General features: G+C 43.3%; 1 protein-coding gene across 5 annotated transcripts in view; it reads right to left on the bottom strand.

Annotated features, from left to right (window-relative positions):
* Positions 1–16776, bottom strand: part of ttc39a (tetratricopeptide repeat domain 39A) — a 138099-nt gene extending 121323 nt beyond the window's left edge. For all 5 annotated transcript variants that reach the window (XR_011887994.1, XR_011887995.1, XM_072273763.1 and 2 more), the window contains exon 1: positions 16644–16776. Coding sequence is in view for 3 of the 5 variants with exons in the window: in XM_072273763.1 (XP_072129864.1) it covers positions 16644–16702 (59 nt within the window). In the remaining 2 variants the exon portion in view is untranslated. The remainder of the gene's footprint in view (positions 1–16643) is intronic.
* Positions 16777–22061: the final 5285 nt, after the last annotated feature.

Genomic DNA, 22061 nt, shown 5'->3' with positions numbered 1-22061 from the left:
CCACCAAAGTGGATAACTTCACATTTATCCACATTAAATTGCATCTGCCATGAATTTGCCCACTCACCCAACCTATCCAAGTCACCCTGCATCCTCTTAGCATCCTCCTCACAGCTAACACTGCCACCCAGCTTCGTGTCATCCGCAAACTTGGAGATGCTGCATTTAATTCCCTCATCCAAGTCATTAATATATATTGTAAACAACTGGGGTCCCAGCACTGAGCCTTGAGGTACCCCACTAGTCACCGCCTGCCATTCTGAAAAGGTCCCGTTTATTCCCACTCTTTGCTTCCTGTCTGCTAACCAACTCTCCACCCACACCAATACCTTACCCCCAATACCGTGTGCTTTAAGTTTGCACACTAATCTCCTGTGTGGGACCTTGTCAAAAGCCTTCTGAAAATCCAAATATACTACATCCACTGGTTCTCCCCTATCCACTCTACTAGTTACATCCTCAAAAAATTCTATGAGATTCGTCAGACATGATTTTCCTTTCACAAATTCATGCTGACTTTGACCGATCATTTCACCGCTTTCCAAATGTGCTGTTATCACATCTTTGATAACTGACTCCAGCAGTTTCCCCACCACCGACATTAGGCTAACCGGTCTATAATTCCCCAGTTTCTCTCTCCCTCCTTTTTTAAAAAGTGGAGTTACATTAGCCACCCTCCAATCCTCAGGAACTAGTCCAGAATCTAACGAGTTTTGAAAAATTATCACTAATGCATCCACTATTTCTTGGGCTACTTCCTTAAGCACCCTGGGATGCAGACCAGCTGGCCCTGGGGATTTATCTGCCTTCAATCCCTTCAATTTACCTAACACCACTTCCCTACTAACATGTATTTCGCTCAGTTCCTCCATCTCACTGGACCCTCTGTCCCCTACTATTTCTGGAAGATTATTTATGTCCTCCTTAGTGAAGACAGAACCAAAGTACTTATTCAATTGGTCTGTCATGTCCTTGCTCCCCATAATCAATTCACCTGTTTCTGTCTGCAGGGGACCTACATTTGTCTTTACCAGTCTTTTCCTTTTTACATATCTATAAAAGCTTTTACAGTCCGTTTTTATGTTGCCTGCCAGTTTTCTCTCATAATCTTTTTTCCCCTTCCTAATTAAGCCCTTTGTCCTCCTCTGCTGAACTCTGAATTTCTCCCAGTCCTCAGGTGAGCCACTTTCTCTGGCTAATTTGTACGCTTCTTCTTTGGAATTGATACTATCCCTAATTTCTCTTGTCAGCCACGGGTGCACTACCTTCCTTGATTTATTCTTTTGCCAAACTGGGATGAACATTTGTTGCAGTTCATCCATGCAACCTTTAAATGCTTGCCATTGCATATCCACCGTCAATCTTTTAAGTGTCATTTGCCAGTCTATCTTAGCTAATTCACGTCTCATACCTTCAAAGTTACCCCTCTTTAAGTTCAGAACCTTTGTTTCTGAATTAACTATGTCACTCTCCATCTTAATGAAGAATTCCACCATATTATGGTCACTCTTACCCAAGGGGCCTCTCACGACAAGATTGCTAATGAACCCTTCCTCATAGCTCAAAACCTAGTCCAGAATAGCCTGCTCTCTAGTCGGTTCCTCGACATGTTGGTTCTAAAAACCATCCCGCATACATTCCAAGAAATCCTCTTCCTCAGCACCTTTACCAATTTGGTTCACCCAATCTACATGTAGATTGAAGTCACCCATTATAACTGCTGTTCCTTTATTGCACACATTTCTAATTTCCTCTTTAATACCATCTCCGACCTCACTACTACTGTTAGGTGGCCTGTACACAACTCCCACCAGCGTCTTCTGCCCCTTAGTGTTACGCAGCTCTACCCATATCGATTCCACATCTTCCCGGCTTATGGCCTTCCTTTCTATTGCGTTAATCTCTTCTTTGACCAGCAACACCACCCCACCTCCCCTTCCTTCATGTCTATCCCTCCTGAATATTGAATATCCCTGAACGTTGAGCTCCCATCCCTGGTCACCCTGGAGCCATGTCTCTGTGATCCCAACCATATCATAAGCATTAATAACAATCTGCACTTTCAATTCATCCACCTTATTATGAATGCTCCTTGCATTGACACACAAAGCCTTCAGGCGCTCTTTTACAACTCTCTTAGCCCTTATACAATTATGCTGAAAAGTGGCCCTTTTTAATGCTTGCCCTGGATTTGTCGGCCTGCCACTTTTACTTTTCTCCATAGTACTTTTTGTTTCTACCCTCACTTTACACCCCTCTGCCTCTCTGCACTGGTTCCCATCCCCCTGTAGTGAACTAACCTCCTCACGCCTAGCCTCTTTAATTTGACTCCCACCCCCCAACCATTCTAGTTTAAAGTCACCTCAGTAGCCCCCGCTAATCTCCCTGCCAGGATATTGGTCCCCCTAGGATTCAAGTGCAACCTGTCCTTTTTGTGCAGGTCACGCCTGCGCCAAAAGAGGTCCCAATGATCCAAAAACTTGAATCCTTGCCCCCTGCTCCAATCCCTCAGCCACGCATTTATCCTCCACCTCATCGCATTCCTACTCTCACTGTCGCGTGGCACAGGCAGTAATCCCGAGATTACTACCTTTGCGGTCCTTTTTCTCAACTCCCTTCCTAGCTCCCTATATTCTCCTTTCAGGACCTCATCCCTTTTCCTACCTATGTCATTGGTACCTATATGTACCATGACCTCTGGCTCCTCACCCTCCCACTTCAGGATATCTTGGACACGATCAGAAATATCCCGGACCCTGGCACCAGGGAGGCAAACTACCATCCGGGTCTCTGGACTGCGTCCACAGAATCGCCTATCTGACCCCCTTACTATCGAGTCCCCTATCACAACTGCCCTCCTCTTCCTTGCCCTACCTTTCTGAGCTACAGGGCCGGACTCTGTGCCAGAGGCACGGCCACTGTCGCTTCCCCCGGGTAAGCTGTCCCCCCCAACAGTACTCAAACAGGAGTACCTGTTGTTAAGGGGCACAGCCACCGGGGTACTCCCTATTACCTGACCTTGCCCCTTCCCCCTCCTAACCGTGACCCACTTGTCTGCCTCCCGTGGCCCCGGCGTGACCACCTGCCTGCAACTCCTCTCTATCTACTCCTCACTCTCCCTGACCAGACGAAGGTCATCGAGCTGCAGCTCCAGTTCTGTAACGTGGTCCCTTAGGAGCTGCATCTCGATGCACTTGGCGCAGATGTAGACGTCCGGGAGGCTTGTAGACTCCAGAGCCTCCCACATCCGACACCGAGAACAGCAAACTGCCCTCACACTCATACTGCCCCTCTCCTCAAATAACAACAGAAAATGAATGCCAAACCTCCCTCGCCTCGCCTGTTTCCGCCTAAGCCTGTTGAGCCGAAGCCCTTAAATCTTCACTCTGCTCCCGGCTCACTCCGCAGCCCGCAAACTACGCTGCCCGCTCGATGAGGCTCTGTTCCTTTTAAATCTGCCGCGCTGCACAGCCCGACGTCACACGCCTGCGCAGTCCCGCCTCTCAGAACGCCGTTGGAGAAAAAATAACGAAAATTTCAAAAATGTCTTTCTCGGCACTCCCACTCAGACTCTCAGACTCCTTCTTCGAATCAAACCCGAAGCAGGATGTCTGCCCTTTTAAATCTGCCACGCTGCACTGCCCGACTTCACATGCCTGCGCAGTCCCGCCTCTCAGAACGTCGTTGGAGAAAAAAAAACGAAAATTTCAAAAATGTCTTTCTCGGCACTCCCACTCAGACTCTCAGACTCCTTCTTCAAAGAGGAAGTGGGAATGGTGAAGGGTCGGGGGCATTACCAGAGGTTCAAGAAATCGACGTTCATGCCATCTGGTTGGAGGCTACTCAGACAGAATGTAACATGCTGCTCCTGAGTGTGCCTTCATCGCAATAGTAGAGGAGGCCGTGGACTGATATCTCCAAATGTGAATGGGAAGTGAAATTAAAATGGGTGGCCACTGGGAGATCCCACTTTTTCTCGTGGACCGCTCAAGCATAGGTGCTCAGCAAAGCAGTCTACCAATCTACGTCAGGTCGAGCACAGCAGATGGTATATTAGATGGCCTAATATGGAGTATTGTTATGCAGTTTTGAACACCTGCCTACAGGGAAGATGTAAATAAGGTCGAAAGAGTACAGAAAAAATTTACAAGGATGTTGCTGGGACTAGGGGACATGAGTTATAAGGAAAGATTGAATAGGTTATGACTTTATTCTTGGAATGTAGAAATTTGAGGGGAGATTTGACAGAGATACACAAATTTATGTGGTATAAATAGGGTAAATGCAAGCAGGCTTTTTTACTAAGGTTGGTTGGGACTACTACTAGAGTTCATGGGTTAAGAGCGAAAGATGAAATGTTTATGGGGAACATGAGGGGAAACTTCTTCACTCAAGAGGGCTGACAGAGTGTGGAGGGTTGCCAGTGCAAATGGTGCATGCAAGCTCGATTTCAATGTTTAAGAGAAATTTGGGGATAAGTACATGGATAGTAGTGGTATACAGGGCTATGGTTCCAGTGCAGGTCAATAAGAGTAGGCAGTTAATGGCTCAGCATGGACTACATGGGCCTGTTTCTGTGCTGTATTTTTCTACGTATTTTTAAATAGGTGCATGGATGCAAGGAAGATGGACAAACATGGACATAGTGTCGATAGGCAGGATTAACGTACGGGTGTTTTTGCTTTGTCTTTTAACTGGTTTGGAACAACCCGGTGCCAGAGAACCTGTTTCTGTGCTGTACTGTTCTATGTTCTATGACTCTGTAACATTAAATGTTGCACGTTCGAGAAATACATCTCTATTCCCCCATACACATAATGCTGGAGGAACTCAGCAGATCAGGTAACATTTATGGAGAGAGAAAAAAAAATAGCTTATGTTTCAAACCGAGATCCTTCATCTATCTTGATGAAGGGTCTCAGCCTGAAACATTGACTGTCCATTCTCCTCCATAGATGCAGCCTGACCTACTGGGTTCTTCCAGCATTTTGTGTCTGCATATGTGTGTGTGTTGATCCAAGTTTCCAGCATCTGCAGACTCTCATGCCTACATCTCCAACTTCTCTACCAAAGATCGTAATGATTCACAGACCATGTTCTGCACGCTAGGGTGCCTATGAAGCCTGCATGTGCTTCAACTGTTATTTTAAATAAAAACTGCACCATGGCCTCTTGTACATAAATCGTTGGGGATTTTAACATGAAAGTGGATTGGGAAAACCAGGTCAGTACTGGACCTCAAGAGAGAGAATTTGTAGAATGTCTAAGGGATGGCTTTTCAGAACAGCTTGTCGTGGAGCCCACTAGGGGATCGGCTGTGCTGGATTAGGTGTTGTGCAATGACCTGGAGGGGATAAAAGAGCTTAAGGTTAAGGAACCCTTAGGGAACAGTAATCACAATATGATCAAGTTCACATTGAAATTTGAGAGGGAAATAATAAAATCTAATGTGTCGGTATTTCAGTGGAATAAAGGAAATTACAATGCATGAGAGGAGAACTGGCCAAGGTTGACTGGAAAGGGACACCAGCAGGAAGGACAGCAGAGCAGCAATGGCTGGAGTTTCTGCGAAAAGTGAGGGAAGTGCAAGACAGATATATTCCAAATAATAAGAAATTTTCAAAGGGAAGAAGGACACTACAGTGGCTGACAAGTGAAGTCAAAGCCAAAGTAAAAGTAAAAGAGAGAGCATGCAAGGAGGCCAGAGCTAGTGGGAAGACAGAGGATTGGGAAGCTTTTAAAAACTTGCAGAAGGAAACTAAGAAAGTCATTCAGAAGGAAATGATGAATTATGAGAGCAAGCTGGAGACTAATATCAAACAAGATACTAAAAGTTTCTTTAAGTATATAAAGCGTAAAAGAGAGTCGAGGGTAGATATGGGACCAATACAAAATGACGCTGGAGATATTGTAATGAGAGATGCAGAGATGGCAGAGGAACTGAATTCATATTTTGCATCAGACTTCACAGTGGAAGACGTCTGCAGTATACTGGACAATCAACAGTGTCAGGAAGGTGAAGTTTTTGCAGTAAAACTTATGACTGAGAAGGTGATCAGGAAGCTTAATGGTCTGAGGGTGGATAAATCTCCTGGACCTGATGGAATGCACCCTCAGGTTCTGAAGGAAGTAGCTGGAGAGATTGTGGACGCATTAACAATGATCTTTCAAGAATCGATAGATTCTGGCATTGTGCCGGATGACTTGAAAATTTGCAAATGTTACTCCGCTATTTAAGAAGGGTGGGAGGCAGCAGAAAGGAAACTATAGACCTGTAGCCTGAGATCAGTGGTTGGGAAGTTGTTGGAATCGATTGTTAGGAATGAGATTACGGAGTACCTGGAGGTGCATGACAAGATAGGCCAAAGCTAGCATGGTTTCCTGAAAGGAAAACCCTGCCTGACTAACCTACTCCAAGTTTTTGAGGAAATTACAAGCAGAGGGAACAAAGTAGATGTGGTGTACTTGGATTTTCAGAAGGCCTTTGACAAGGTGCCGCACATGAGGCTGCTTAGCAAGATAAGAGCCCATGGAATTACAGGGGAGTTACTAGCGTGAGTGGAGCATTGGCTAGTCAGCAGAAAACAGACAGTGGGAATAAAGGGATCCTATTCTGGCTGGCTGCTGGTTACCAGTGGAGTTCCACAGGGGTCGGTGTTAGCACTGCTGCTTTTTACCATGTATGTCAATGATTTGGACTATGGGATTAATGGATCTATGGCTAAATTTGCCGATGATACAAAGATAAGTGAAGGAGCAGGTAGTGTTGAGGAAACGGAGAGCCTGCAGAGAGACTTAGATAGTTTAGGGGAATGGGCAAAGAAGTGGAAAATGAAACACAATGTTGTAAAGTGTATGGTCATGCACTTTGGTGGAAGAAATAAACAGGCAGACTATTACTTAGATGGGGAGAGAATTCAAAATGCAGAGATGCAAAGGGACTTGGGAGTCCTTGTGCAAGATACCCTAAAAGTTAACCTCCAAGTTGAGTCAGTTGTGAAGAAGGTAAATGCAATGTTGGCATTCATTTCGAGAGGTATAGAATATAAGTGCAGGGATGTGATGTTGAGGCTCTATATTGGCATTCATAAGACCACATTGAAGTATGGTGTGCAGTTCTGGGCTCCTTATTTTAGAAAGGATATAATGACATTGGAGAGGGTTCGGAGAAGATTCACGACAATGATTCCAGGAATGAAAGGGTTACCGTATAAGGAACACCTGGCAGCTCTTGGGCTGTATTCCCTAGAGTACAGGAGAATGAGGGGGGAATCTCATAGAAACATTCCAAATGTTAAAAGGCCTGAACAGATTAGATATGGCAAAGTTCCTTCCCATGGTAGGGATTCTAGGACAAGAGGGCATGACTTCAGGATTCAGGATTACCTGAGGTGCGGAACAATTAATTTAGCCAGAGGGTGGTAAATCTGTGGAATTTGTTGCTATGAGCGACTGTGGAGGCCAAGTAACTGGGTGTATTTAAGGCAGAGATAGATAGGTTCTTGATTAGCCAGGGCATCAAAGGGTACGGGGAGAAAGCAGGGCAGTGGGGATCACTAGAAGAACTAGATCAGTCAATGATCGAATTGCGGAACAGACTTGATGGGCTGAATGGCCTACTTCTGCTCCGCTATCTTATGGTCTAATAGTCTATGCATCCTGGGGCATTGCAGACTGATGCTACCCATTTTGTTTCCACAAGACCATAAAACCATAAGACACAGGAGCAGAATTAGGCCATCCAGCACATCGATACTACTCCGCCACTTCATCATGGCTAATCCTGGAACCCACTCAACCCCATATATCTGCCTTCTTGCTATAACCTTTGATGTCTTGACCAATCAGGAAACTATCAACTTCCACTTTAAGTATACACATGGATTTGGCCTCCACCACAGTCTGTGGCAGAGCATTCCACAGATTTACTACTCTCTGGCTAAAATAATTCCTCCTTACCTCTGTTCTAAAAGGTCACCCCTCAATTCTGAGGCCATGCCCTCTAGTTCGGGACACCCCAGCATAGGAAACATCCTCTCCACATCCACTCTATCTAGTCCTTTCAACATTTGGTAGGCTTCAACGAGATCCTGCTCCCCCCCCGAAACATTCTTCTAAATTCCAGTGAGTACAGGCCCAAAGCTGCCAAATGCTCCTGATATGTTAACCCCTTCATTCCCAGAATCATCCTTATGAAACTCCTCTGGACTCTCTCCATTGACAACACATCCTTTCTGAGATTTGGGGCCAAAACCGTTGACAATACTCCAAGTGCAGCCTAACTAGTGTCTTTTAAAGCCTCAGCATTATCTCCTTGCTTTTATATTCTGTTCTCTTTGAAATAAATACCAACATTGCATTTGCCTTCTTTACCACAGTTTCAACCTGTAAATTCACCTTCTGGGAGTCTTGCATGAGGACTCCCTCTGTACCTCTGATGTTTGAATTTTCTCCCCATTTAGGTAATAGTCTGCACTATTGTTCCTTTTATCAAAATGCATTATCATACATCTCCCAACACTATATTCCATCTGCCACTTTTTTGCCCATTCTTCCAATTCTTCAGTTGCTACATGAAAAATCTTTTGAAGTAGATTTAAAAGTGGCCGGTGCTTTCGCAGCTCTCCGCCTCTCCCTCTGAGCCGATTGACCATCATCACTGAGGCTGCACTTGGCAATTCAGGGCCATGGTTTCTGCTTTCACCTCACAATCACGGATTTGTTCTTCTGCATGCCACAGTGAGCACAGTCTATAAGCAATCCTTTGGAGGCACAATGATCGGAATCAGTATCCGGTTTAACTTCACGGGAATATGTCATGAAATTTGTGGTTTTGCGGCAGCAATATGTAATAAAAGTACACATACACTCAGAAATATGACGGTGGAGGGGAAGCAGCTTCCCCTAAAGTGTTGTGCGTGGAGCTGGCTGAGTTTGAAACTTTCTTCAGCTTTTTCCAACCCTGTGCAGTGGCCCCTCCAGACCAGATGGTCTTTCACCCACAACTTCACAGCAGCCCCTAACCCTACCAATCAGCTTCACTTTCCACTCTATGATAGGCTTCAATCACAAGAATATCTGCAGCATGTTAGGAGCTTCTAAACAAAGGTGTGTACTTTATTCTCGTCTAACAACGAAGCACAACAATACGTGGCCTTCATATCTTATATACCGTAGGTTTTAGAATCATTTGTAATACTTGTATTATCATAACTTTGCTTCTCCATCAAAATTCACAACTGGCTTATTATCATATATAAAACCATGAAAAACTATTTCTTGCTTGCCAACTATAAAAATCTTTTCAAAACATAAACTTATTGAGGTAGTGCAAGAGGAAAACTATGACTGAATGCAGAAGAGTTACAGAAAAAGTGAGGTGCAAATAGACTATGGGTAGGGAAGGGCCATGTCATAGCAGATTGCACTGTGAAAAATTGATGTTTATCATTCAAGAGTTCCATTCAATGATCTTACTAATGTGGGATAGAAGCTTTTCTTGAGGCTGGTGGTGTGTGCTTTCAATGTTCTGTAACGTCTGCCCAATGTACATGTTTCATCCACCGAGCTATCACTGAGAAGTGGACATCTTCCATTATGCTTCCCAGGTGCTGCTCACTCCACAGGCAGAGTTCATTGATCACGTGAATCGCCACAAATAAATATACTGGTTTTATAACCCCACTATACATTCTGGGCTTTGCTTCTTTGGTTTGAAGTTAACACCAGGTCAATTAGCTTTACAGACACATTTTAGTACAAGTTGCCACAAGCATCAATGCTTCCAGTGACAGGTCTGTGGAGGAGTATCAGAACGTAGCATAGGCAGCAGGAGCTAAGCTGGTGTCCGTACAATCCATGTTCTTACATGTTAATATAATCATGGCTAATTTCAGCACCACCCAACAATGCAGCTTTTACAGCAACAATGTTTTATTCAGAACACAGCTCAAACTTCTAATCGAGTTAACATGGAAATGTAAATATTTCATATCCTTGTCATTTACCACTCCAAAATAATTGCTACATTCTACTTGGCAATTCGATACTTTGGTGAATTTTTTGATTTATCTGTTTTTTAATTAAGCAGATTAAAATTTTGCTCAGATTTACATTTACAGCCAAAGCCACTTTGTATAATAGTCCATGTCATGTAAACAAAGAAACTTCAAGAACTGATTTTCACAAATCCTACTCAACTGGTGTAATTTTAAGAAGTCTTGAATACAAGAGCAGGGATATGATGCTGAGGCTTTATAAAGCACTGGCGAGCCCTCATCTTGAGTAATGTGAACAGATTTGGGCTCCTCATCTAAGAAAACATGTGCTGACATTGGAGGGATTCCAGAGGCAGTGCACAAGGATGACTCCGGGAATGAAAGGGTTATCATATGAGGAGCGTTTGATGGCTCTGGATCTGTACTCGCTGGAATTTAGGATGAAGTGGGGAGATCCGAATGTTGAAAGGCCTACACAAAGTAGATGTGGAAAGGATGTATCCCATGGGAGATGTCTAGGACAAGAGGGCACATCCTCAGGATAGAGGGGTGTCCATTTAAAACCCAGAGATGTGGAGAAATTTCTTTAGCTAGAGGATGGTGAACTTGTGGTATTTATTACCACAGGCAGCTGTGGAGGTCAGGTCATTGGGTGTATTTACGGCAGAGCTCACAAGGCTCTTGATGGGCCATGGCATCAAAGGTTAAGGGGAGAAGGCCAGAGAATGGGATTCAACTACACACTCTCTAACCTTATTGTTTTTTAATATCTTAATGAAATTGTCATGGCTCACTAACATAGAACATAGAATAGTACAGCACAGTACAGGCCCTTCGGCCCACAATGTTGTGCCGACCCTCAAACCCTGCCTCCCATATAAGCCCCCACCTTAGATTCCTCCATATACCTGTCTAGTAGTCTCTTAAACTTCACTAGTGTATCTGCCTCCACCACTGACTCAGGCAGTGCATTCCACGCACCAACCACTCTGAGTAAAAAACCTTCCTCTAATATCCCCCTTGAACTTTCCACCCCTTACCTTAAAGCCATGTCTTCTTGTATTGAGCAGTGGTGCCCTGGGGAAGAGGCGCTGGCTATCCACTCTATCTATTCCTCTTATTATCTTGTACACCTCTATCATGTCTCCTCTCATCCTCCTTCTCTCCAAAGAGTAAAGCCCTAGCTCCCTTAATCTCTGATCATAATGCATACTTTCTAAACCAGGCAGCATCCTGGTAAATCTCCTCTGTACCCTTTCCAATGCTTCCACATCCTTCCTATAGTGAGGTGACCAGAACTGGACACAATACTCCAAGTGCGGCCTAACCAGAGTTTTATAGAGCTGCATCATTACATCGCAACCCTTAAACTCTATCCCTTGACTTGTGAAAGCTAACACCCCATAAGCTTTCTCAACTACCCTATCCACCTGTGAGGCAACTTTCAGAGATCTGTGGACATGTACCCCGAGATCCCTCTGCTCCTCCACACTACCAAGTATCCTGCCACTTACTTTGTACTCTGCCTTGGAGTTTGTCCTTCCAAAGTGTACCACCTCACACTTCTCCGGGTTGAACTCCATCTGCCACTTCTCAGCCCACTTCTGCATCCTATCAATGTCTCTCTGCAATCTTTGACAATCCTCTACACAATCTACAACAACACCAACTTTTGTGTCGTCTGCAAACTTGCCAACCCACCCTTCTACCCCCACATCCAGGTCGTTAATAAAAATCACGAAAAGTAGAGGTCCCAGAACCGATCCTTGTGGGACGCCACTAGTCACAATCCTCCAATCTGAACGTACTCCCTCCACCACCACCCTCTGCCTTCTGCAGGCAAGCCAATTCTGAATCCACCTGGCCAAACTTCCCTGGATCCCACGCCTTCTAACTTTCTGAATAAGCCTACCATGTGGAACCTTGTCAAATGCCTTACTAAAATCCATATAGATCACATCCACTGCACTACCCTCATCTATATGCCTGGTCACCTCCTCAAAGAACTCTATCAGGCTTGTTAGACACGATCTGCCCTTCACAAAGCCATGCTGACTGTCCCTGATCAGACCACGATTCTCTAAATGCCTATACACCCTATCTCTAAGAATCTTTTCCAACAGCTTTCCCACCACAGACGTAAGGCTCACTGGTCTATAATTACCCGGACTATCCCTACTACCTTTTTTGAACAAGGGAACAACATTCGCCTCCCTCCAATCCTCCGGTACCATTCCCGTGGACAACGAGGACATTAAGATCCTAGCCAGAGGCTCAGCAATCTCTTCTCTCGCCTCGTGGAGCAGCCGGGGGAATATTCCGTCAGGACCCGGGGACTTATCTGTCCTAATGTATTTTAACAACTCCAACACCTCCTCTCTCTTAATATCAGCATGCTCCAGAACATCAACCTCACTCATATTGTCCTCACCATCATCAAGTTCCCTCTCATTAGTGAATACCGAAGAGAAGTATTCATTGAGGACCTCGCTCACTTCCACAGCCTCCAGGCACATCTTCCCACCTTTATCTCTAATCGGTCCTACCTTCACTCCTGTCATCCTTTTTTTCTTCACATAATTGAAGAATGCCTTGGGGTTTTCCTTTACCCTACTCACCAAGGCCTTCTCATGCCCCCTTCTTGCTCTTCTCAGCCCCTTCTTAAGCTCCTTTCTTGTTTCCCTATATTCCTCAATAGACCCAGCTGATCCTTGCTTCCTAAACCTCATGTATGCTGCCTTCTTCCTCCTGACTAGATTTTCCACCTCACTTGTCACCCATGGTTCCTTCACCCTACCATTCTTTATCTTCCTAACCGGGACAAATTTATCCCTTACATCCCGCAAGAGATCTCTAAACATCGACCACATGTCCATAGTACATTTCCCTGAAAAAACATCACCCCAATTCACACCCACAAGTTCTAGCCTTATAGCCTCATAATTTGCCTTTCCCCAATTAAAAATTTTCCTGTCCTCTTTGATTCTATCCTTTTCCATGATAATTATAAAGGCCAGGGAGCAGTGGTCACTGTCCCCCAGATGCTCACCCGCTGAGAGATCTGTGACCTGACCCGGTTCATTACCTAGTAGTAGATCTAGTATGGCATTCCCCCTGGTCGGCCTGTCCACATACTGTGACAGGAATCCATCCTGGACACACTTAACAAATTCTGCCCCATCTAAACCCTTGGAACTAATCAGGTGCCAATCAATATTAGGGAAGTTAAAGTCACCCATGATAACAACCCTGTTATTTTTGCACCTTTCCAAAATCTGCCTCCCAATCTGCTCCTCTGTATCTCTGCTGCTACCAGGGGGCCTATAGAATACCCCCAGGAGAGTAACTGCTCCCTTCCTGTTCCTGACTTCCACCCATATTGACTCAAAAGAGGATCCTGCTACATTACCCACCCTTTCTGTAGCTGTAATAGTATCCCTGACCAGTAATGCCACCCCTCCTCCCCTTTTTCCTCCCTCTCTATCCCTTTTAAAGCACTGAAATCTAGGAATATTGAGAATCCATTCCTGCCCTGGTGCCAGCCAAGTCTCTGTAATGGCCACTACATCATAATTCCATGTATGTATCCAAGCTCTCAGTTCATCACCTTTGTTCCTGATGCTTCTTACATTGAGGTACACACATTTCAGCCCTTCTACCTTACTGTCTTTACACTGTTTATTCTGCCTCTCTTTCCTCAAAGCCTCTCTGTATGTTAGATCTGGCTTTACTCCATGCACTTCTTTCACTGCTCTATCGCTCTGGGTCCCATCCCCCTCGCAAATTAGTTTAAACCCTCCCGAACCATGCTAGCAAACCTACCTGCAAGGATATTGCTCCCCCTCGAGTTCAGGTGCAACCCATCCAATCTGTACAGGTCCAACCTTCCCCAGAAGAGATCCCAATGATCTAAAAATCTAAAACCCTGCTCCCTGCACCAACTCCTCAGCCACGCATTCAACTGCCATCTCCTCCAATTCTAACATTGTTATCTTTCTCCTTATTCCCTCAGTTTAATTCAGTCTCTATCTTCAGTCTCTATCTGTAACATTGTCTATCCACTTTATTTTTATTTTCTCTCCGTGGGGTCACCGATATTGCTGCCTCTCTGTCATCGCAGCATTTCATACTTCTATTTGGCTTTGCATGAATTTAATTCTTTTTACCTTTGACATACTCTCCACAAATATTTCTCCCATTTTATCATTGCAAATGTCCACTCTCCCCTTTTTTTGTTGATCACAACCACTCTAACAATACAAATATCAACTTCACTAAATGGTTGCATGAGACATTTTTAACTTATCAACCTATCTGTTAAGCCAATACTTTGTGTGGTAGGACAGTTTCTGCAACACCAAGTGAGATATGAGTGAAGATTGAGCAGAAAGAGAAATAAGTGGGGTTCCTTCATTAAGATGAATCAACCCAAGGACCTGTTATCACCACCGCGGATATACCTTGACCAGACAGACTTCAGCAGCTCAGGGTGGTGGCTTATCGTCATCGCATCAAGGACAATCAGGCAACAGTCATCAGTGAATGATTAAACAATAAACTGATAGTGAGGAAACAGTAGGAGTGATTGAAAGTAAATGAAGCAACTGGAGACACAGTTAATAAAGGTATGAATCAAAGAAAGCAAAAAAGTCAAGGCAGAAAGTGTAGAGAAAGTTTTGGATAGTTAGCAATGTTGGGTTGTGGTGAAGGAAGGTAAAGTTATTAAAAAGGAGTCGGAAAACAAACAATTTCAGTGAGCAAGTGATAAGTTATGGAGAACTCTATGGATACAGTGCAAGCATGTGATATTAATTCAATAAAATAAAAAATAGATGTATTTCTTTCAGGAAATGTGTATTTGGTATTTAAGTAATTTCTGATATGCAATACAGTGAGTGTACTTTACTGCAGAGCAAACATTGATTTTGTACCCTCGTTTCCCCTGGGTTTCAGCTCCTTATTTCCAAGCCTGTTGTTGATTAAATGATATTGATTTTCATTAGCGAAATGTTATTGTTGTACAATGCGATACTGAGAATTGAGAATGCTGGACAGTGTGAATCTGCGGACTTTATTTGGAAAAAAAAGACCAAGTCTGTCAACAATTTTAGGTCCTGAATCCCACACCCTTAGACAGAAATCCTTGCAAAACACATAATGTTGAAACATGCATGAAGAATAACAAACAAGGAAAAATCTGCAGATGCTGGAAATCCCAGCAACACACACAAAATGCTGCAGGAACTCAGCAGGCCAGGTAGCATCTGTGGAAAAAAAGTACAGTCAACATTTCGGGCTGAAACCCTTCAGTAAGATACTGAAGAATAACATATAGTTTACCCACAGCAACACACTCCTCAAATGGGAGGCAGGGTTTGAGGGTCGGCACAGCATTGTGGGCCGAAGGGCCTGTACTGTGCTGTACTATTCTATGTTCTATGTTAAATTAAAGATAAATTCCAATATGTGCCTTGTGCAAGAGATACACCTCCCTATTTTCACAGTGATCAATCAATGACTTGTAATGACTAAGTGCAATATCAATATCACAATTTTTAGCTCATCTGATTGTGAATCAGACAGTAAAAGGCCATTGGACTAATCAATGACAACTGCCAAATAACCCAAACTTCCTTCAGCTTGGAGAATACTTTACAATAATCTCCCAAAACAGTAGCCTGTAAGCTTTACTAAGCAGCTAATTAGAATATTATCACCAGAATGTGAAATCTGATGCTTCAGTCAGCTGAAACTTATTAGTTTTTAAATTTCTGTGTAACTAATTTAATTTATTGAAAATTAGCTCTGAATCAGATTCAAGAAAATGAAAAGGAACAGAAATTAAATAGAAGAACAAGGAAACTTCTGTGAAAGAGAAAGTCATGGTTGGCTTCAAAGCAAACACCAAAAAGAAGAACTGAACTAAAGATACTTCCGCCGTAGCGGCTTGAGTAACTCACACAGGTAAAATAGGAAGAAGACAGACTAAGCTACTGCAGAAACAATCACAATTCCCAAATTACGGAATGCAACAAAACAGGAAATTCTGGGATGAGTAAAACAACAGAAGTGTCGATAAGATTTTTTTAAAAATCTAGATGGAAAAGTAAAGAATAAATCACGTCTAAAACACAACAGGATTTTTGCCACAAGTCAATTTGCCGCTGTAAAACGACCCAGTGCGTCGGTGAGCTGAGATGATGGGAATGGGAGAAAATGTGGGAATTCGTGTGAACCTGCTCGGCCGAAAGGCCTGTTTTCTGCTGTGCATCTCTGTAAATCATGCTTTGCCGATAATGTAAAAGGAAATAATAAAAAATAAAACCTATGTAAGATAAGCGTAGTTAAAGTAAGGACAAGTTGGAGATGGGAAGGAAATTCTTAGGGAGTGCATTCAATTTCAGTGAAACTCCATGCTAGATATTAAAGAAGTAACTATTACTTTGCATCCTGGACGATCAATCAAGTTCAAAGGGAACCAAAAGTTTAAAAATTCGGTTTTGCATTTCGCATCGGCTAATCTGCATACGTAAGTACAGAGAAGATGTTTAATCCAAGGACTTTCATAAAAATAGCAAACGCAGTTTCAGGGCGCGCGGTCCCCAGGTGAAAAGAAACCGAGGGCAAGTCATTGTCTGCGCTCACCTCAGTTCAGACTTGCTCTTCTGCTTCCAGAGCGATGTGAGGTTCGCAGATGCTGACATGGATTTGGAAGGCCTGTCCTGCTCCTGAGAGCGAATCACGGGAATGAACTGGCGTTGTCTTAAAGTTTGCAATAATTTCTTTCGCCCCGTGACGCGAGAAACTCCCACTTCATTGCGTAACATGCCACTCCCAGACGACGCCTTCACATCAGATTCCACAGCCCTTACCGATCATGGTGGTGGTTTCGTTCCTGGACCGAACATATCTTAAAGCAAAAATCTCAGAGGTTCGGAATAAATGCTTATATTTCAAATGATAAATTTTTTGTATGGGAAAATGGGCACGTTAATTGTGATTTTCATTCATATGATTACTTGAATGAAAAACACAATTAAAAATGTACGTTTCCCCGAGACTGCTGCACCGTAGAAAGGCACTCACTTAGTAGAGATTTAGAACTCATCGTTGTCTTTGCTTCCTCCTAATACATAATCATGCAGGCATTCTGATATAGGGGTTCAGCCAGAGACGTGGACATTTCCTGCCCACCCACAGATGTTGCTGTATCCGCGGAACTGCTCCGGCAGATTGCTCGTTCCTTCACATTCCGGCATCTGCAGGCTCTTCTGTCTCTAGAGTTATTGTAGTTTGTTTTGGACTGATGGTACATTGGTTTCATTAAACACACACACACACAGACAAGGTGATTCTTTTATGAAAACGATCAACTTTCAGACAGGAATAGAAATGTTTCTCAAAAAGCTGGAAACCATTGTGGAAAGCAAACGAAGGGCCAGTAATGTTCATCTTGAAATGCGCTGGTATTTACTTCAATTGTTGCACCCTGATAATATTTACCCACTATACTTGAAGAGAACAGGACACAATATGGAGACTAGACAGAAAAATGTAGATCAGCGCCCTAAGTATTGGAGGTTGTGTTGCTCTGTCAGAGGAGATATTAACCCCCTGTGAAATCTCTCGGAATTGGGGTATTACTGTCAGGTGTACGGTGCTTAGATACAGTGAAACGATTGTCTTGCAGATTGTTCATACTTTATCCATCACTGTTATTGTTTGTCCTTGTTCTAACCCAATGCACTGTGCAATAATCAAGACAACGTGCAGTGCAGGTAAACAAGTACAAGGTCATAAAGAGGTAGATTGTGCTGTCAAAAGTCCATTTTATGGTACATAGAAACATAGAAAATAGGTGCAGGAGTAGGCCATTCGGCCCTTTGAGCCTGCACCACCATTCAGTATGATCATGGCTGATCATCCAACTCAGAACCCTGTACCAGCCTTCCCTCCATACCCCCTGATCCCTTTAGCCACAAGGACCATATCTAACTCCCTCTTAAATATAGCCAATGAACTGGCCTCAACTGCTTCCTGTGGCAGAGAATTCCACAGATTCACCACTCTCTGTGTGAAGAAGTTTTTCCTCATCTTGGTCCTAAAAGGCTTCCCCTTTATCCTTAAACTGTGACCCCTTGTTCTGGACTTCCCCAACATCGGGAACAATCTTCCTGCATCTAGCCCGTCCAATCCCTTTAGAATTTTATATGTTTCAATAAGATCCCCCCTCAATCTTCTAAATTCCAGCAAGTATAAGCCTAGTCGATCAAGTCTTTCATCATATGAAAGTCCTGCCATCCCAGGAATCAATCTGGTGAACCTTCTTTGTACTCCCTCTATGGCAAGAATGTCTTTCCTCAGATGAAGGGACCAAAGCTGCACACAATACTCTAGGTGTGGTCTCACCAAGGCCTTGTACAACTGCAGTAGTACCTCCCTGCTCCTATACTCGAATCCTCTTGCTATGAATGCCAGCATACCATTCGCCTTTTTCACCGTCTGCTGTACCTGCATGCCCACTTTCAATGACTGGTGTACAATGACACCCAGGTCTTGTTGCACCTTCCCTTTTCCTAATTGGCCACCGTTCAGATAATAATCTGTTTTCCTGTTCTTGCCACCAAAGTGGATAACCTCACATTTATCCACCTTAAATTGCATCTGCCATGAATTTACCCACTCACCTAACCTATCCAAGTCACCCTGCATCCTCTTAGCATCCTCTTCACAGCTAACACAGCCGCCCAGCTTCACGTCATCCGCAAACTTGGAGATGCGCATTTAATTCCCTCATCTAAGTCATTAATATATATTGTAAACAACTGGGGTCCCAGCAATGAGCCTTGCGGTACCCCACTATTCACTGCCTGCCATTCTGAAAAGGTCCCGTTTATTGCCACTCTTTGCTTCCTGTCTGCCAACCAGTTCTCTATCCACATCAATACCATACCCCCAATACCGTGTGCTTTAAGTTTGCACACTAATCTCCCGTGTAGGACCTTGTCAAAAGCCTTTTGAAAATCCAAGTATACCACATCCACTGATTCTCCCCTATCCACTCTACTAGTTACATCCTCAAAAAATTCTATGAGATTCGTCAGACATGATTTTCCTTTCACAAATCCATGCTGACTTTATCCGATGATTTCACCGCTTTCCAACTGTGCTGTTATCACATCTTTGATACCTGACTCTAGCATTTTCCCCACCACCGATGTCAGGCCGATGTACCAGAGGACCATTCTAATAGTCTTATGACAGTGGGATAGAAGCAGTCCTTGAACCTAGTAGTAGTAGCCTTTCAGGCTTTTGTATCTTCTGCACAATGGAACAGGGGAAAGGAGAGAATGTCCGGGGCTGTTGGGTTTGATTATATGCTGGATGCTTCACTAAGGCAGCAAGAAGTATCGACAGAGTTTGTGGAGGGGGAGCTGGACCCTGTCATGTAAGTTTGTGTGATTCTTGATGGATGTAAAAAAATCTCAAGACATTATTTCAGAAAGAGCCCATCTGGCATTGTGGAAAATGTGTATTCTTCAAATGATTTTGACCATATAACCATTTTCAACCTGCCTTTTATGGGTGCTTGCTGTGCAAAAATTGACCACCACGTTTTATACATTGCATCAGTAACCACACTGCATTGGCTGAAAAGTACTTTGGGATATCATGAAAGGTGCACGAAAGGTACCAATAATTGCAACATTTTACTTTCCCGCAGATTGTCTTAAGTTCCTATTAGCTAAAGTGCTTTTGGGCACTTTAACATCTTTCTTTCCTTCAATAACTAATGCTCCTGGAAGACAGGTTACAATTGTGGTTATTTCATCATAAGGCACGAAACTGCAGTTATCTCCACCCTTACCCGTTGCCTTGCAGATACTTGTTATTATTTCGACGTGTATCATGGTAGAACTAATTTAATTCTAGCTTGTTGGCTAACTGGTTTTGTTAGTTTAAGAAGGCTATTGCACAAGGTAGAAAGGCTATTTATAGTTGATGAATTTTGATCGGGCAATTCATTTGTCAATCAGCCTGGCGACCATACAGACGAAAATGAGAGAATGGTGGTATTTTTCGGAGTTGAGGAGAATCCCTCTTGTTAATAGCAGAAGCTGTGTGGTTTCTGGCACATTCAGTTCCTCTGTTCTCTAAATACTTTGTTCCTCAAACTGTTTACTTGAGCCCACGCATACGCTCTGCAAATTAGTAACAAGAGTTTGTTACGCAAACACGAGGAAATCTATAGATGCTGGAATTTCAAGTAACACACATAAAAGTTGCTGGTGAATGCAGCAGGCCAGGCAGCATCTCTAGGAAGAGGTACAGTCGACGTTTCAAGCCGAGACCCTTCGTCAGGACTAACTGAAGGAAGAGCTAATAAGAGATTTGTTAACTGGCCCAGAGCTAATTTTTTAAAAACTTGTCAAGTAGAAAGGGATGGCCGCCATATTTATCTACGTATAACTATATAATTTATGAAACGTCAGTCTATAAATGAAACAGGCTTTCAGGAAATCCGACTGACACTGATCACCTCAGTCACCTTATCCTGGTTAGCACGTGACTTTTGGGATGCCCTTAATTAATTAACAAATTGTCACTCGTTAGAGTAATTTGTTACATTTTGTTATTTGGATTATATATATGTCACTAACTAAAGTGGATTCAACTTTTGGCCCCTGCTCCTTTCCAATTAACTCATGCTAGGAGTCACGGCACTTGCTTATTTTTCCATCTTGACACAGCAAGAATTAAAAAGTTACTAGTCGATGGCAGAGGTGTGGTGCGATGTGGAACAATGGTTACAATATTAACGCTGCAGGTTAGTGTGCTGCCACTTTGTGGCTTTATACGTGAAATAAGTTTTAAAGGGTATTGCGGCGTTAGCTAGATGATGGCCCACACCAAAATCGTCATTACTTATAAGAGAAAGTCTGCAGATGCCGGAAATCCAAGCAAAACACACACAAAATGCTGGAGAAACTCGGCAGGCCAGGCAGCATCTATGAAAAAAAGTACAGTCGACATCTCAGGGGTCCTGCCGAAGGGTCTTGGCTCGAAACGTCAACTGTACACTTTTCCATAGAGGCTGCCTGGCCTGCTGAGCTCCTCCAGCATCTTGTGTGTGTTGCTTATCATTACTTAATCTTCTTACTGCACAGATTCTTCACCTTTACCACCAAAAAGAAAGCTGACAGCTAATATTGTATCACATTGCAGTGACATTTTACCATCTGCAAGAGGAGTTAACTCCTCTTGTTTGTACAAATCGTTTTATTTATATTCAGTTTTTAAATTAAATGGACTGAAATAGTTTTTTGATGCTATACACAGTGCTTTGATTGCCGATCACATTTTATTCACTTAAAATTGTGTTCAAACAAAATAAGCAATATCAGGAAAATAAATATATAACAGCAAAATAGTTCATTTACAGGCTTCAAGATTGATGAATGGTTTGTCTGGGAGGAAACAGCTGACTTGATCAAATGCATTTGATTACATCAAATGTATTACGCAAGCAGGCGGATTCTGACTTTACCACAATTGAGAGCAATGCCAAAACAAAACCAAACAAATCATTAGCCAATCTACTGTATTTTGAATAAACTCTTGTTGGGCTTCCAGCCAGGTACAGGTATTGATTATAACTGATGTTTCAATGACAAACTCTGCTATCCTCATCAAGGATGATGCCTGGGCTTGGTGGTATTTATACCCCCAGAGTCTGTCCATTCTGATTGGTTAGTCCTCATCCAATCACGTTCCTCCCCCCCCCCCCCCATGAGGACTAACCAATCAGAATGGACAGACTCTGGGCGTATAAATACCACCCAACTAGACATGCCCTTGTGAAGGTGGCAAAGATTGTCATCAAAGCATCAGTGATAATCAATACCTGTATCCAGATGGAAGCCCAAGAAGACTTTATTCATCATGCATGCCGGAAAAGCATTAGATCCTTTTTCTACTGTATTTTGTTGTAACACATTACTATAAAGTATAGGCTAAACAAAGAAATTAACCATAAAGAGGTACTACCATCTCCGGATCACA

The sequence above is a fragment of the Mobula birostris genome, chromosome 12 (genome assembly GCF_030028105.1).
Source record: "Mobula birostris isolate sMobBir1 chromosome 12, sMobBir1.hap1, whole genome shotgun sequence".
NCBI classification, from domain to species: Eukaryota; Metazoa; Chordata; class Chondrichthyes; order Myliobatiformes; family Myliobatidae; genus Mobula; species Mobula birostris.
This window is presented reverse-complemented; position numbering and strand designations above follow the sequence as displayed.